At 35.3% G+C, this 14869-nt stretch overlaps 2 protein-coding genes across 2 annotated transcripts; both read left to right on the forward strand.

The window, feature by feature from the left end:
* The first annotated feature begins 3511 nt into the window (after positions 1–3511).
* On the forward strand, positions 3512–9273 carry LOC132034748 (F-box protein At1g70590-like). Its single transcript, XM_059425109.1, has 6 exons — positions 3512–3966; positions 4645–4679; positions 6019–6171; positions 7210–7343; positions 8127–8309; positions 8950–9273. Exons 1-6 carry the CDS (start codon positions 3512–3514, stop codon positions 9115–9117), a joined length of 1128 nt encoding a protein of 375 aa, XP_059281092.1. The 3' UTR covers positions 9118–9273.
* Positions 9274–10617: 1344 nt separating this feature from the next.
* On the forward strand, positions 10618–11922 carry LOC132034749 (stemmadenine O-acetyltransferase-like). Its single transcript, XM_059425111.1, has one exon. It carries the CDS (start codon positions 10618–10620, stop codon positions 11920–11922), a length of 1305 nt encoding a protein of 434 aa, XP_059281094.1.
* The last annotated feature ends 2947 nt before the right edge of the window (positions 11923–14869 follow it).

Genomic DNA, 14869 nt, shown 5'->3' on the forward strand with positions numbered 1-14869 from the left:
TATAAAATCATTTCCAAGACGTTATGCTCCGTCCAATTAGCTTAACTAAAGCCAATTTATTAAACTTGTTTGCTTCTATATGTAGGGTGTTCCACCTAAGGACAACTATCTTGCCAGCAGAAGAAGATATGCCTGCAATAATGGCTAGTTTCAAAAAGTTCAACGATGAATTCATGCAGCAATATGAATAAGCACAGAGGCTATTCGATTATGTAGACGATTTGAGTCCTTATTTAATATGTTGACTGTCTTTTCCTGTTGATGAATTATTTTTCAGTAAGTTATGGAGATTTGCAGGACCTCTTACTTTTGTCACATAATTGACTTCTTTCTAGGTTGAAAAACTTTAGAATCTTTTTCAATCACATCTTTGCAGGGAAAAGTGCAAAAACAATTAAAAAGGTTATGAAACTGGTTCTTTATGCAATCTACTTTTATTTGTTACAGGATTTTAAAATATAATTTTACTTATAAATTTAAAAAAAAAATGAATGTAAACATAGGTCTGGACCTTATCTTTGAAAAATTACAAGTAAAGTACACTTATATCACATTGGAAGGTTTATTAGTGTTAAGGGCAGATATAATACAATTTGGTGGTACAATTTCCTTTTTAGCCCAAAAAAATCGTAACCTTTCTCTAACCAGAAACAATCAAAGTTAAAAATAAAATAAAATTGTCCCTTAATAAAATGATTTATATCTACATAATGTACAAAGTTTTTTTTTTTTAAATCATAATTTTCAAAAATATTTCTTTGTGTTTAAACTTTGTGTCTAGTTAAATGTGGTAAAAAGTATGTATTTAAATGGTCAAACGAAATACGTTTTACCGTTTAATTATGAAGATAAAATTTACTCTTTTAAGTTTAAGGTTTGTATTCACCTAACAACGTGAAAAGCACAAATGTTGGAGTTTGCTAGAAAACAATTATTGGTCATCGAAGGACCACAACATCACGGGCCGCACCGCAAGCAAAAAAAAAAAAAAAAGGATAGTTAGAACGGAAAAGGGTCAAATATACCACTATAAAGGATTAAATATACCTCTCATTATATTTTCGAAATTCAAATATACTCTTTCTTATACTTTATCTTTAATATACCCCTCTCATATACTTTCTAGCTTTTTTAAATATACTCCTCCTCTTTTTAAAATTGTCCAAGATGGACATAAGATTTGACGCGACGCTTGATACAACTTCAGATGACATCATACGCAACACGTCACCTCACCACCTCAATCCATTTACCCCCTCTCTTTCCCTTCTTCTTCCACCTCAACCCATAATTCCTTTATGATGTAATTTTAGAACGTAAATAGCACACATAAATAATTGATAATTTACATAATAACAATTCCTTCATCTAAATATATTTCATAAGAATTTCTAAAATCTCACATAAGATTGACTAATTTTGTATATTTTTCTTGACTTTTGTATATAATAATTCTTTCTCTATTGCAGAAATTTTGGGAGTGATCTCAAAATTAAAAAAAAAAAAATAGAAACTCTTAAACTTTTACAAAGAAAGACGAAACCAAAATATTGTTTCGGATGAACAATGTTATACTTTCCCTTAATAAAGTGCCATGTTACGGGACATAAGAAAAAATAGCGGATTCCGAATTTTAAATAAGAGGGTCTATACTTTTTAAATGGTAAGCAGTGAATTTTTTTGACAACTAGTTCATAAGGGTAAATTAAACTATTATTAAAAATTAAAATAATAATATGTTAGGCGGAAATTAAGATAGTGGTCAGTGATATCCTCCAAAAAAAGTATTCTGACTTTTTTACTTCAAAAATATTTCCTCCAAAAAAATAGCGTCAAAAATATTTCTTCAAAAAATAGCGCCAAAAAAAAAAAAAAAAATCTACTGACTTTTTACTCTTTTTTTTTTTTTTTTTTTTTTTTGGAATAATAGTTACTCAGACATATGAACGATGCGTTTCAAACGACTTGACAAAAAATATGCACAGCTCCTCCACATCCCACCTCCGATTTTTCTCTCCTCCTTGTATGCCTTCCTGAATGAAATATAGCTTTTTTATGGCTATATAACAACGCGATGAATGTAGAACATCATATAATTATTTTAAGAATAATAAAAACAAACAAAATAATACAATAATGAAAACAACCATCCAAACAGCCGTGGTTAAGAATCCCGCCGATTATACTTAAAAACTTTCACCCGAGCTTATTTTCCAAGTCAGAATTCCGTTCCCGAATTCTCCTACCCAATTTTTTGAAAAAGAACTATTCCCTCCATTCACTTTTACTTATCCATTATACTAAAAATATATTTTCACTTTTACTGTTCATTTTAAATAGCGCACCAAGTAAAGACAAACCTTTTTTTCTTATTTTATTCTTAATATTAATTACTCATTTTCAACTCATTCTCCAAGTTCAATGAGACTATGCATCAATTAATATGAATATTACAGTAAATTACATAGTTAATTTATTACTCCTCCGTCCCATAATAAGTGTCACCTTAGCCAAATTTTTTCGTCTCATAATAAGTGTCACATTAGAAAACCAAGACATAAATTGACTAGTTTTTTTCAATTCTACCTTTAAACAATAAAATAACATCTAAATGATGATTGAAAAAGCCACATAATAACTTGATATTGTCAAATTCTCAATGTTAAAAGGCTTACTTTTTGTGCATGCTCTAATAAAAAAGTAAAGTGATTAATTTTTATTATATAGGGATAATTTGATAAATTTAATATTGCATTATTAGTTTTTTAATATGCGTATTTTTTATTAAGGTAACACTTATTATGAAATGAAGAGAGTAATTCTTAAAGGGCTGCAAAATCAAAAATGATAAGAAAAGTGAACGAGAGAGAGTAGAATATATACAGCTCCTCCGCAGTCCACCCTTCCCGTCCAATTTTCCGCTCCTCTTTATATTCCTTCCACCTGAGTGAAACAAAGAACACGGCCCTCCTCGTTTCGCCACTTGCCCATTCATAAAAAAACAAACCCCTCTTAAAGTCGGGTTTAAGAGGGGTTTAAATGATGGAGTGGGGTTCAAAAAATGATTTTGGGTTATTTTGGCGGATAATTTCCGTCAAGGCGGGGGTATATTTGAAAATTTTAAGGATGGGAAGGGTATTTTTTATCCAAAATAAGTTCGGAGGATATTTTTAGTCCTTTTTTCAAAGTAGAGGGGTATTTTTGACCCTTTTCCCTTAAAAAAAAATTGGAAGACTTATTGTAAAGTCACGTAGCATTTATTTAATTACAAAATAACCTAAATGATTTTTAAAAAAAAACCTCCCGCCAATAAAAAGAATATATTTACACTATTTTATAATTATAATGATATATTTACACCATTTTATGAAGATGTATATCCGCTCTAAATCGTAAAATTGGCTTATCCTTGCACCTTTGCACCTTTTGAAAAAGAACTAGAACATACACAGCTCCCCCACAGTCCACCCTTCACCTCCAATTTTCCTCAACTTGTATTCCTTCCACCTGAATGAAACAAAGAACATGGCCATCCAAGTCCAAATTGGACAGCCCATTCATAAAAAAACAAACCCCTCTTAAAAATCATCCAACTAAAACTTCATCATCATCCTCCAGCTCTAACAATCACGACTTTTCTCAGCTTCCGTATGATGTTCTGTTAAAAATTGCTGCTACTTTTACAGTACTGAATTTACGCACAGCTTCTTTAGTATGCAAGTCTTGGTTTGAAGCTCTTAAACCTTTAAGAGAGTCTATGCTTTTTCTCAGTTGGGGCAAGAGATTTAAGCATGGAAGAAATGGGGTTAAGCCCAATTTGAGTAAAGCACTTGATTCTTTCCTTAAAGGAGCTGCTCGTGGTTCGACGTTAGCTATGGTGGATGCTGGGTTAGTTTATTGGGAAATGGGGAGAAGAGAAGAAGGGATTTGTTTGTATAGAAAGGCTGCTGAACTTGGTGATCCTGTTGGTCAGTGCACTTGGGGATTTCCTCTGCAAGGTATTCAGATTCTTGCATTACCTAATTGTTCGCGCTTTTTATGTTCAGTTAGGGATCGTTTAGTTGCTGGTTAGAGTTGTGCTTGTATTAGTAATACAGGGATTAGTAATGCAGGTATTACTGAATCAGGGATTAGTTATCCAGAGTTTAGTCATTCATGTATTAGTTATTTTATCTTTTAAACTGTAAAAAATATTGTACATAGATACCCTCATAACTTATACATGTATTAGTTATGCCAAAAAAAAAAAAAAAAGACATGAAGCAAACGTTGGATTAGCAATGTTTTGTTTTATGTGGAAAGAGAAAAGACAAACCAAACATGGTATAACTTATGCTAGATTTTATGTTGAGATTTAGTTTTCGCATTTTAATGACCAAACAATGGATAGAGCTATGCAAGTTTTGTTGCAAAGCCCTTCGACCCTTAAGAGAATCCGTGCTTTATCTTAGTTGGGGCAAGAGATTTAAGCATGGTCGTCGTGGGGTTAAGCCCAATTTGAGTAAAGCCCTTGATTCTTTCCTTAAAGGTGCAGCTCGTGGTTCGACGTTAGCTATGGTGGATGCTGGGTTAGTTTATCGGGAAATAGGGAAGAGAAGAAGGGATTGGATTGTATAGAAAAGCTGCTGAACTTAGTGACCCTTCTGGTCAGTGCAATTTGGGGATTTCACTCTTGCAAGGTATTGGAGATTGTTGGTTATGTTATTCACGACATAGAGCTTGTTTGGATGATTGATACATTTAGTTTCATAATGTATCGTATTGTATTGTGTTGTATTGTTTTGATGAATACGAGATTTGGACAGATTGTATCGTTTTCTGACATTACATAACATCACACATCAGCATTATGAAGAATAAACTTATAATATTATAAAGAAACTCAAGTTCGAAACCCCCGCCACGACATAACAGGGGATCAGCACGGGCTTGCCTAGTGCGGGGTTACCTCTCCGTGTGGTTTGCGAATTGCAAACGGCTTTCCCATATCATCAAAAAATATTATAAAGAAAAATAGGGTGCGAGGTAAAATTATTATGAAAAATCACCCAACAAAAAAACCCTTTATTAATCACTCCAATATCAGTCCAACAAGCATCTTCCTCCAAGTGTAATAGCAACCAGTACTACTGCAATCACGACTTTTCTCAGCTTCCCAACGATGCTCTCTTGAAAATTGCTGCTACTTTTACACTACCGAATTTACGCTCAGTTTCTCTAGTATGCAAGTCTTGGTTTGAAGCCCTTAAACCTTTAAGAGAATCTAGGCTTTTTCTCAGTTGGGGTAAGCGATTTAAGCATGGACGTGGAGGGGTTAAATGTAATTTAGCGTAAGCACTTGATTCTTTCCTTAAAGGAGCTGTTCGTGGTTCGACGTTATCTATGGTGGATGCTGGGTTAGTTTACTGGGAAATGGGGAGAAGCGAACAAGGGATTGATTTGTATAGAAAAGCTGCTGAACTTGGTGACTCTTCTGGTGAGTGCAATTTGGGGTTTTCCCTCTTGCAAGGTATTCAGAGTCTTGCATTATCTAATTCGTCGCGCTTTTGTGTTCAGTTATGCAAGTATGATTAATGCAAGTATTAGTAATGCAGGATTAGTTATGCAGGTATTACTAATTCAGTGATTAGTTATCCAGAGTTTACTTATTCATGTATTAGTTATTCTATCTTCTATACTGTAGAAAATAATGTACATAGATGCCCTCATAACTTGTACATGTATTAGTTATGCGAAAAAAGAAATACATGAGCCAAATGTTGGATTAGCAATGTTTTTTTTTATGTGGAAAGAGAAAAGACCAACCAAACATGGTATAACTTATGCTAGATTTTATGTGGAGATTTAGTTTTCGCATTTTTATGACCAAACAACTGGATGGAGTTATGCAAGTCTTGGTGCGAAGCCCTTGGACCATTAAGAGAATCTATGCTTTTTCTCAGTTGGGGCAATAGATTAAGCATAGACGAAATGGGGTTAAACGTAATTTAGCTAAAGCACTTGATTCTTTCCTTAAAGGAGCTGCTCGTGGTTCGACGCTAGCTATGTTTCATGCTGGGTTAGTTTATTTGGAAATGGGGAGAAGAGAAGAAGGGATTTGTATGTATAGAAAGGCTGCTGAACTTGTTGATCCTGCTGGTCAGTGCAATTTGGGGTTTTTCCTCTTGCAAGGTATTAAGGTTTTTCGCATTATCTTTTTTTTTTTTTTTTTTTTTTTTTTTTGGGTGGTGTCGGGTTAGGTTGCACACACTTCAACAATTTCATTAGCTATCTAATATCCCCTACTAGCACAGATACCGGGTAACTCTATCCACCAAGACTTGAACGGCTGGGAAGAAATCGCCATGTTTTTGCCTCTGCTTGGAATTGACGCACTTTATTGACCTGGAATTGACCTTCTGGATCTCATCCCGCCAAGACTCTCAGGTTCAGGAATTGACCTTATGGATCTAAACCCATTTTATTGACCACTAGTACACACCCTTGGCTGCACATTTGTTATTGTTTTCCTATATTTTTATTTTGATGTGGCCGACTTGATTTTAGAAGTGTTTTTTCTAATGTTAATGCATCTACCAAAATATTAATTTTCATTCATGGTATATTCTTTTTGTTCTTGTTGTTGTTATTGTTAATATTATTGTTTTCTAGAATCTCGTTGCCTTGCCTGCAATTGCTGACATGGCTCCTACCAAACTGATAGTAATTTATATATTCATGTGAAAGCATTGACGTCTTTAGGGCTGTTCCAGATTCAAATATTAGCATGGCTCGCCCCAAGGGATTTGGTCTAAGTGGTAAGAATGCAATGCGTAATTGCGCACGTCATGGGTTCGCACCCTGACACAAACAAAAGCCAAGGTTTTAGTAGAGAAGGGTAGAGGGGCGGACTCATTATCCAATGAGTTTCAAACCGTGCATAACAGGCTGCCGGGGATTTTTCGGTTACAAGAAAAAAGTTTAACATGGCTCCGACGAAGTCATTGATCTCAGTTATTAATGTGACTCCTACAAACATGCTACATGTGAATGTTATCAAATAAGAGATACCACATGTGAAGTTAAAACTTGATCATTAAGAGTACCCCACAGAAAATTTGCATTTTGTACAGTTTTAAGTTAGGCTTTCTGCTGATAAACGTTAAGATTCATTTCCATCAACAAATTTCACCTATAATTTTCATTCTGATCTCTTTATACTCTATGCAGCTAATCCTCCAGATCCTGAGGAAGCTGTTAAATGGCTGTATAAAGCTTCTGTTGCTGGCCATGTTCGAGCTCAGTACCAACTTGCACTTTCTTTACATAAAGGTCATGGTCCAAACAATAATCTCCAGGAAGCGGTATGTGAATTTTACCTTATTTAAGTTATTTACTTAATATAAAAAAAGCTTGCACAGTATTAGTAGAATCTAGTTCTGGAGTTTCCTATGTCAATTGTAACTTACATCTCCTTGCTAGTTTTAAATTACAGCATGCAGTAGGAGATTTTGCAACTTTTATCTTAGAATAAAGCTATTTTAGATTAACATCTGTCTAAACAAATTCCTCTTTACCTGACTAATTTCTCAAAAAGGCATTAAGTAAGATTTCAACAAAAAAAGAAAAATAGAAATCTGCTTTCTTAGTAGGTGTTTGGACATAAAAAATGTGATATTTTTGAGAAAAAGTTGAAAAAGGTTATTTGGAACTTAAAGTTGTGTTTGGACATGCGTTTAACTTGAAAAAAAAGGTAGATGTTTTGTGAGTGGAAAATAATCACTTGACAAAATGGTCAAACCCACTTTTTCGAACTTGAAACTCCTCTTCAAAAAATAAGTCCAATAGTATTACTAAACGTTGTTTTGAGATTTTCTTTTTGCAAAAAAGGTTTATGGCCAAACAGGCCCTTAAATTCAAAAGTTCAAGTCCTTCTTTTGAACTTTGTTCCATGGATGTTGAACTCAAATATTCAAGTGTACCATTATGGCGCAAAAAATCTTGCTAGTTTTCAACTGTCTGTATAAATTACAGATATAGGTCTTGGGAACTTTGATGGTGCTTAAAATAGTTTCAACTGTCTGTTTAAATTACAGAAATAGGACTACTGAGAACTATAATTAAAAGATTCTTCTTTCGTTGCGCAGGCGAAGTGGTATTTGAGAGCAGCAGAAGGTGGATATGTCCGTGCTATGTATAACACTGCATTATGCTACTCGGTCGGAGAAGGTTTAATGCAGTCTCATAAATTAGCAAGGAAATGGATGAAGAGAGCAGCGGATCGAGGTCATAGCAAAGCCCAGCTTGAGCACGGGCGGAGTCTATTTTCGGTAACTAGTCATATATGCTCCTCACTCCTTGTCTAGTTCAATTAAAGAATCTGCGACCCCGGCCCTGAATCTCATTCCTTCTTATTTCCCACTAGCCTGTGAACATGCAATGTTATTCTGAGATGAGTTTAAATTGAGTAACATGGCCAGTTAGGATTCATTTAGCAGACCCAACTTATTCGAGACTGAAACATAGTTGGTTGTTTGTATCCTTTGAACTTTTAACCACTCGTGCTCTTCTTCTTCTTCATTTTTTTTTTTTTGGTTACATTGGAAAAGACTAAATAATTTACTTAGAATCTTTCATAACTACTTGGATAGAATCTGCTAGGAGAAGAGACTCCATTTCCTTCAGAGAAACTTCCCGGTTTATCAGATCTCTTGCATGCTTGTGACCTTCATTTGCTAGGGAGTCGGCGTGGTTGTTTGCCTTCTCCAAATTTGAACAATAGTCTCTAGCAAAAACTAACCGTCTTCAATAATAGCCCAAAGATGATGATAAGCTGGACTGCAAGAAGATGATATTGTATGTCCACTTGTAGTTCTTTATATCCTATTTCTTTTGCTAATTTTATCCCTTGTTTGATGCCCCACAACTCTGTAGTTAGGCTTCATAACCACTCGTGCTCACATCGAACAGGAAGGGGAGATGATGCGAGCTGTGGTGTATTTGGAGCTTGCTGCTCGTGCTGGTGAGGCGGCAGCTGATCCCGTCAAGAATATCATACTTCAACAGATGTCCGCCTCTTCCCGGGGTCGAGCTATGCTGCTTGCCAATATTTGGCGTGCTTTACCTTCATCACACTAATACCCTCTAATTGTCAGCTTAATCAATGTATCACTTAACATCTTGAAGTGAAAGGGTAATATAAGAATTTTTCCCCCCTGCAGTTTCATGTTTCGGATTTCTGTGCTACTGCAATAACTGATAAGAGAGTTTAGACGGTGGCTTAAAAGTAATAGATGCTCACCACAGTTTATAATTGTTGTGGTGGTTAACTCAATGTGACATTCAGGTGATTTTGATGTAGTTGTTACATCATCGAGATCATCTTTTGAGGTCTCTATCGACATGTCATGCCACGTGGGTGACATATTTGCCTGACATAAATCTTCTTTGTTATATACGGTCATTGCTTACTCAATGAATTAATTACTTCGATGATCATTCAAGTTGTAGAAATAAAATAGTAAAATCATTTTTGAATTTTTTGAACAATAAAATCGAAAGTTATTTTAGCTAGGAACATGAATGGTACGTTTGGTGCTGTGGTATACTGCCGTCCTAGGCCTGCAGCTAGAAGAATATAAAAGAAAATAACCCTGTTTTTGTGTGGCTGCATTATTTCAGGAAAAATTAAGCAAATAGATAATTCTGGACCATTGAGAGAGACCCAGCTGTTGACCAGGAAAATTATTTTTGTCCTTATCTTGGTACAAATAATTATGGTGGTCATTTAATATTGGAGATTGTGTGCTTTTAGTTCCTGAATCATCAAGAAATAATGATTTTGGTTCTTGTATTTGGTTTCGCATATTTAACCTATAATTGAAATATGTAATATTTATCCTTCCACTTGTGAATCTCACAAATTTGACAAATTATCGCCTATTTAATCATTTAATTAATCATGTGTTATGTTTAATTTGCATATTTCTCTGTTTGGAGGTAATATAAGTTTAGAAATAATCTAAATATAACATATTACTACGTATGTGGATCGAGAGCACGTGTTTTTAATTGATCAAGGTTAAATATGGTTAGTAAAATATCAGGAGGGCCAAAATCAGTGTTTAAACATTTTCAAATCAGTGTTTAAACATTTTCTATTAACATTATTGTTTCTTATTGCTTGTTGCTTGCATTTTATCGCTTCTTTTGCCCTCTTATAGTTCTATTTATTTATGTTGGACGAAAAAAATATTTATTTATTTGATAATGCTCGTTCTTTAGTTGTATGGACATAAAATTTCAAAGGGGAATTTCCATCTTTTGCTTCCAAGTGGAGATTTGATTTCTCATGCTTAAGTTCAGATATACAAAGACAAGAGAAACCTACATTTTTCAAATTAGAGAACGGCTATATGTCTCTTCTTTTATATGCTTCTTAAATCCCTAGTCTATTTAACTACTCAATACTACAAATACTAGATAAATCACTTACAGATTAATTAGGCAGATATTTTGCTCGAAAATAGACGAGAACTACCGGATCACCCCTTTTCATTCTGAGGTGACGGAGGAATCGTGCCATTCGATCCGTTTTTTTCTTGACTCGAAATGAGAGCAGGTTTGAAAGAAAAGGAAATGAAGGTTGAAATAGAAGTAGTCTCCAAGGAAACATTAATCAAGCCATGTACTCCAACTCCGGACAAACTTCGCCATTATAGCCTTTCATATCTTGATCAAATAGTTCCGCCCGTTTTCATGCCCCTCGTTTATTTTTACCCCACGAGTGACCGATTTTCCAACACAGAGTGTTCAGACAAGATAAAGTTATCGTTATCCGAGGCCTTAACGAAATTTTACCCTCTAGCAGGGCGTGTCGTGAACAACCTTTATGTCGATTGCAACGACGAGGGTGTACCCTACGTCGAAGTGGTAGTCAAGTGCAAGCTGGTAGATATCATTTCCGATCCCATTCCTAATGAGCTCAATAAATTCATCCCTTACGAATTGGATGACGTGAAAAATCTTGGATTAGTAGTACAAGTAAATTTTTTCGAATGCGGGGGAATGGCGATTGGCATAGGCATCTCTCACAAGCTAGCTGACGCTGCGTCGTGTTTCATGTTTATCAACACTTGGGCAGCCATTGCACGTCGCGATTATGATGGCACATGTCATTCCCCCTTTTTTTCTCCGAGATTTGACTCTGCAACACTTTTTCCGCCCAAGGACGCGTCCCTGGTTCAGGACGCGTACCTGGAAATTCATCAGGAAAACATCGTGACTAAACGATTCGTGTTTTCTAACTCCGATATATCGGCTCTTAGAGATGAGTACGCAGATCAAAACAGGATGAAGGGCAGCGTATTCGAGAGAACAGGACGACGCCCTTCGAGGATTCTAGCTTTATCCGCATTTTTGTGGAGCCGTTTCATGGCGACCGTTCATCCCGTAAAGGACCCGAACAAAATTTATGCTGTTACGCATTCAGTAAATTTGCGGACCCGGGCTGATCCGCCGCTGCCCGAGTCTTTATTTGGGAACATAATGCGGTCCGCGCTTGTGCTACCGTTCTTCGATAAAGGTGGCGAAGACGAAGTTTTTCAGTTTATGAACCAAGTGAGAGAATCAATGCTAGATATTAACAGTGATTTTGTATCACAACTTCAAAAAAATGATATAAAACACTTGAATTTGCTCCAAGAGAGAGCAAATGAAAAAAAAAAAGGGCATATGGTATTGCTTTGTTTTTCAAGTTTGTGTACATTTCCCCTGTATGAAGCTGATTTTGGATGGGGCAAGCCGATGTGGGTCGGGTCGGGTCGGCTCGCTACGAAGAATATTATTGGATTTATGGACACAAAATCAGGTGACGGAGTAGAAGCTTGGGTGAATCTCAAAGTCGAAGACATGGCTAAATTTGAAGTCGATAAGGCTTGCTAGCCTTCTATAACAATGGGATATGAAAGTCACTCTTCGACGTCTTGCTTATACTAGTTTTCTCGGTATCGCTTCAATTTTATCGGCTGTCCTATATGGACCAACTTCTTACTTATACTAGGTTTCATTAATTTCTTACGATAGTCTAAAAACTGTTTTAGGAGGGCCAAAAACTATTTCTTTATTACTCAAATCCTATTCGCTATTAGCTTCGAACTAGAAATGTTCAGAACATGTATTTTTTTTACACCTATAATGGTATATCTATAGATAATTAATAAAGTTTAGGTCAAGAATTCGTTAACAGACTAATTAGCACCTATTATGAGTAGAGTTATCAATAGTAATATTCCAACACATACCAACTAAAACAAAAGTAAAATAATTCATGAGATATAATATGGAGAAACAAACATGTTGAATACATCGACGTCCCTTAAACTTGCCAAAAGTAATTTGCTTACAAACCTCAACACATACCATAACTTATTAGCTACCGGACCTCTGCTCAAAAGGGAAACAAAAAAGGTACTTTGCTAAATGAAAAACAGTAAAGATAGCAAATATGATCTAGTCATAGGAATGGTCAAAATCCCCTTCAAAGGCCCAAGGGTTCTCATTTCTGATCTCAGCTTCTTTCTCTGGGGTGAAATCACGTGATTTTGAAACTATCTATTTGTAGATCAGAAGCTGCTGCAACGGATATTCAATATCACTAGTGATTTCAGCCCAGAGGAAGAAGTTGAGATTCAAAATAAGAGCCCTTGGGCCTTCGAATGGGATTTGATAACACACTTGACTAGGTCATAGTTGCTATTTTATGGAAGAGTGCAACAGTTATAAAGTATTTGAAACTAACTTGAATGACTATTGAATGATTTAATTTCTTGAAAGGAATAAAGTGATGATACTTACAGATAATCAAGCTTCAACGAAAATTTGCCTTAAATCATATAAAATCTGACTATAATAGGTTATTTATTTAGTTATCTTTTTTAGCCTAACTTTATGGTAGGTTCTAATGGGTGATTCTAAATACTAAATCAAACTATTATGGGATATTATTGGATTTATGGATACAAAATCAGGTGATGGAATAGAAGTTTGGGTGAATCTTAATGTCAAAGACATGGCTAAATTTAAAGCTTATAAGCGGTTACTAGCAATCTATAACAATAGGATATGAAAGTCATTTTCGAACGTTGCTTACACTAGTTTTCTTTATATTGTTTCAATTTTATCAGATGTTCGATAGGGACCGACTTCTTGCTTATATTAAGTTTCATGAATTAAATGTTGGTAACTTTTACAAAAATAATTACTTGTAACCATAAAAAATAAAACATAAAAGATAAATCAATTTTCTTCTTCCAAGTACATGTCCACCTTGTCGCATAAGTAGTGATCTGTATTAATGGTGTAACGATGGTCCAACCATCTTCGGCATGAACTTAGTGAAATTGAATTTTCCGTAAAGGTGTGTAGTATCAACAAATTCATAGAGCCTACCAGTGTTGGATAAAACAATAACACCAACCTCAGCATCACAAAGAATAGCCAATTAATTAGCTTTCTTCAACAACCTTGCCTTCTTTTGAAAAAGTAACTTAAGGCAAAGGTTATTGAAGAAAGCTAAAGTTACTTTTTCAAAAAGAAGACAAGGTTGTTGAAGAAAGCTAATGAATTGGCTATTCTTTGTGATGCTGAGGTTGGTAGTATTGTTTTATCCAACTCGAGTTGTGCGCCCAGGCGGTTGCGGACAGAATAAGGATAATTCGCTTTGAGGTTGTTCGGGAGATATTCAATTTCACAGTGGTTTCACCCTAGAGGAAAAAGCTAAGATCCGAAATGAGAACCCTTGCCCTCAAAGGTGATTTTGACCACACCATTTATTAGGTCATATCTGATATCTTATGGGAAAATGCAAAATGATGATTGAATGATTTAAATTTTTGAATGGAATAAGTCCTGATACTTATAGGCAATCTAGCTTCAAATAAGATTTGCTTTAAATGATATAAATCTGACTTTATAGTAGGTTATTTATTTATTTATCTTTTATTAGCCAAACTTTATGGTAGGTTCTAATGGGTGATTCTTGATACCAAATCAAACTATTATGGGATATTATTGGATTTATGGATACAAATCAGGTGATGGAGTAGAAGTTTGGGTGAATCTTAAAGTCATTTCTAAACGTGAATCTGATAAGGAGGGTGTCCCCTCCGTCGAAGTTGTAGTCAAGTGCAAGCTAGTTGATATCATTACCGATCCGATTCCTAATGAACTCAATAAATTCATCCTTTACGAATTGGATGACGTGAAAAATCTTGGATTAGTAGTACAAGTAAATTTTTTTCCGGAATGCGGGGGAATGGCGATTGGCATAGGCATATCTCACTTAAGCCTATGTTGTTACGCTCGTTAGGATTTAAATCCCAAATCCGACTTTTGTAGCGGATTCCCGGGGAAAGATTGGAGGGTCACAGCTGGACCACTTAAATACCAATCTCCTTAGACCAAAGGGAACCCTCTTACGCCGTGATGTAGCGAAGAATAAATAACACACACGAGATTTATAGTGGTTCACCCTCAATGTGAGAGCTAGTCCACGCGCTGCAGCAGATCTTATTAAAGAAGAAATATTACAAGTGTTTACAACACTCAACCTCACAACCCCAATCCCAGTGACACCTTAAGAATTTTTACCACACAAAATTCTCTCAAAGACCTTCTCTTACTTAGGCCTTTCACTAAGAGTATTTCTCTTAGATTTTTCTCTCTTTGGATGTGTTTGTCTTCTTCAATTTGGTGTGCTCACAGCAAATGAGAAAGCCTTTTATTTATAGGTATGAGATGAACCTATTGATGTCATTAAAGGGCTCGGGAAGCACTTGACAATTTTCCGAAGGGAAGAGTTTTCTTCCCAAAAAAGGGAAGTGTTTTTTCC

This window comes from Lycium ferocissimum, chromosome 10 (assembly GCF_029784015.1).
Source record: "Lycium ferocissimum isolate CSIRO_LF1 chromosome 10, AGI_CSIRO_Lferr_CH_V1, whole genome shotgun sequence".
NCBI classification, from domain to species: domain Eukaryota; kingdom Viridiplantae; phylum Streptophyta; class Magnoliopsida; order Solanales; family Solanaceae; genus Lycium; species Lycium ferocissimum.

What these genes read in the sequence shown, in the direction of transcription:
- LOC132034748 (XM_059425109.1), top strand. Translation starts at nt 3,512, where the DNA reads ATGAAACAAAGAACATGGCCATCCAAGTCCAAATTGGACAGCCCATTC. An exon ending in GGGGATTTCACTCTTGCAAG is followed by an intron (nt 4,680 to 6,018) that starts GTATTGGAGATT and finishes CTTTCCTTAAAG; the next exon opens with GAGCTGCTCGTGGTTCGACG. An exon ending in ACAATAATCTCCAGGAAGCG is followed by an intron (nt 7,344 to 8,126) that starts GTATGTGAATTT and finishes TTCGTTGCGCAG; the next exon opens with GCGAAGTGGTATTTGAGAGC.
- LOC132034749 (XM_059425111.1), top strand. Translation starts at nt 10,618, where the DNA reads ATGAAGGTTGAAATAGAAGTAGTCTCCAAGGAAACATTAATCAAGCCA.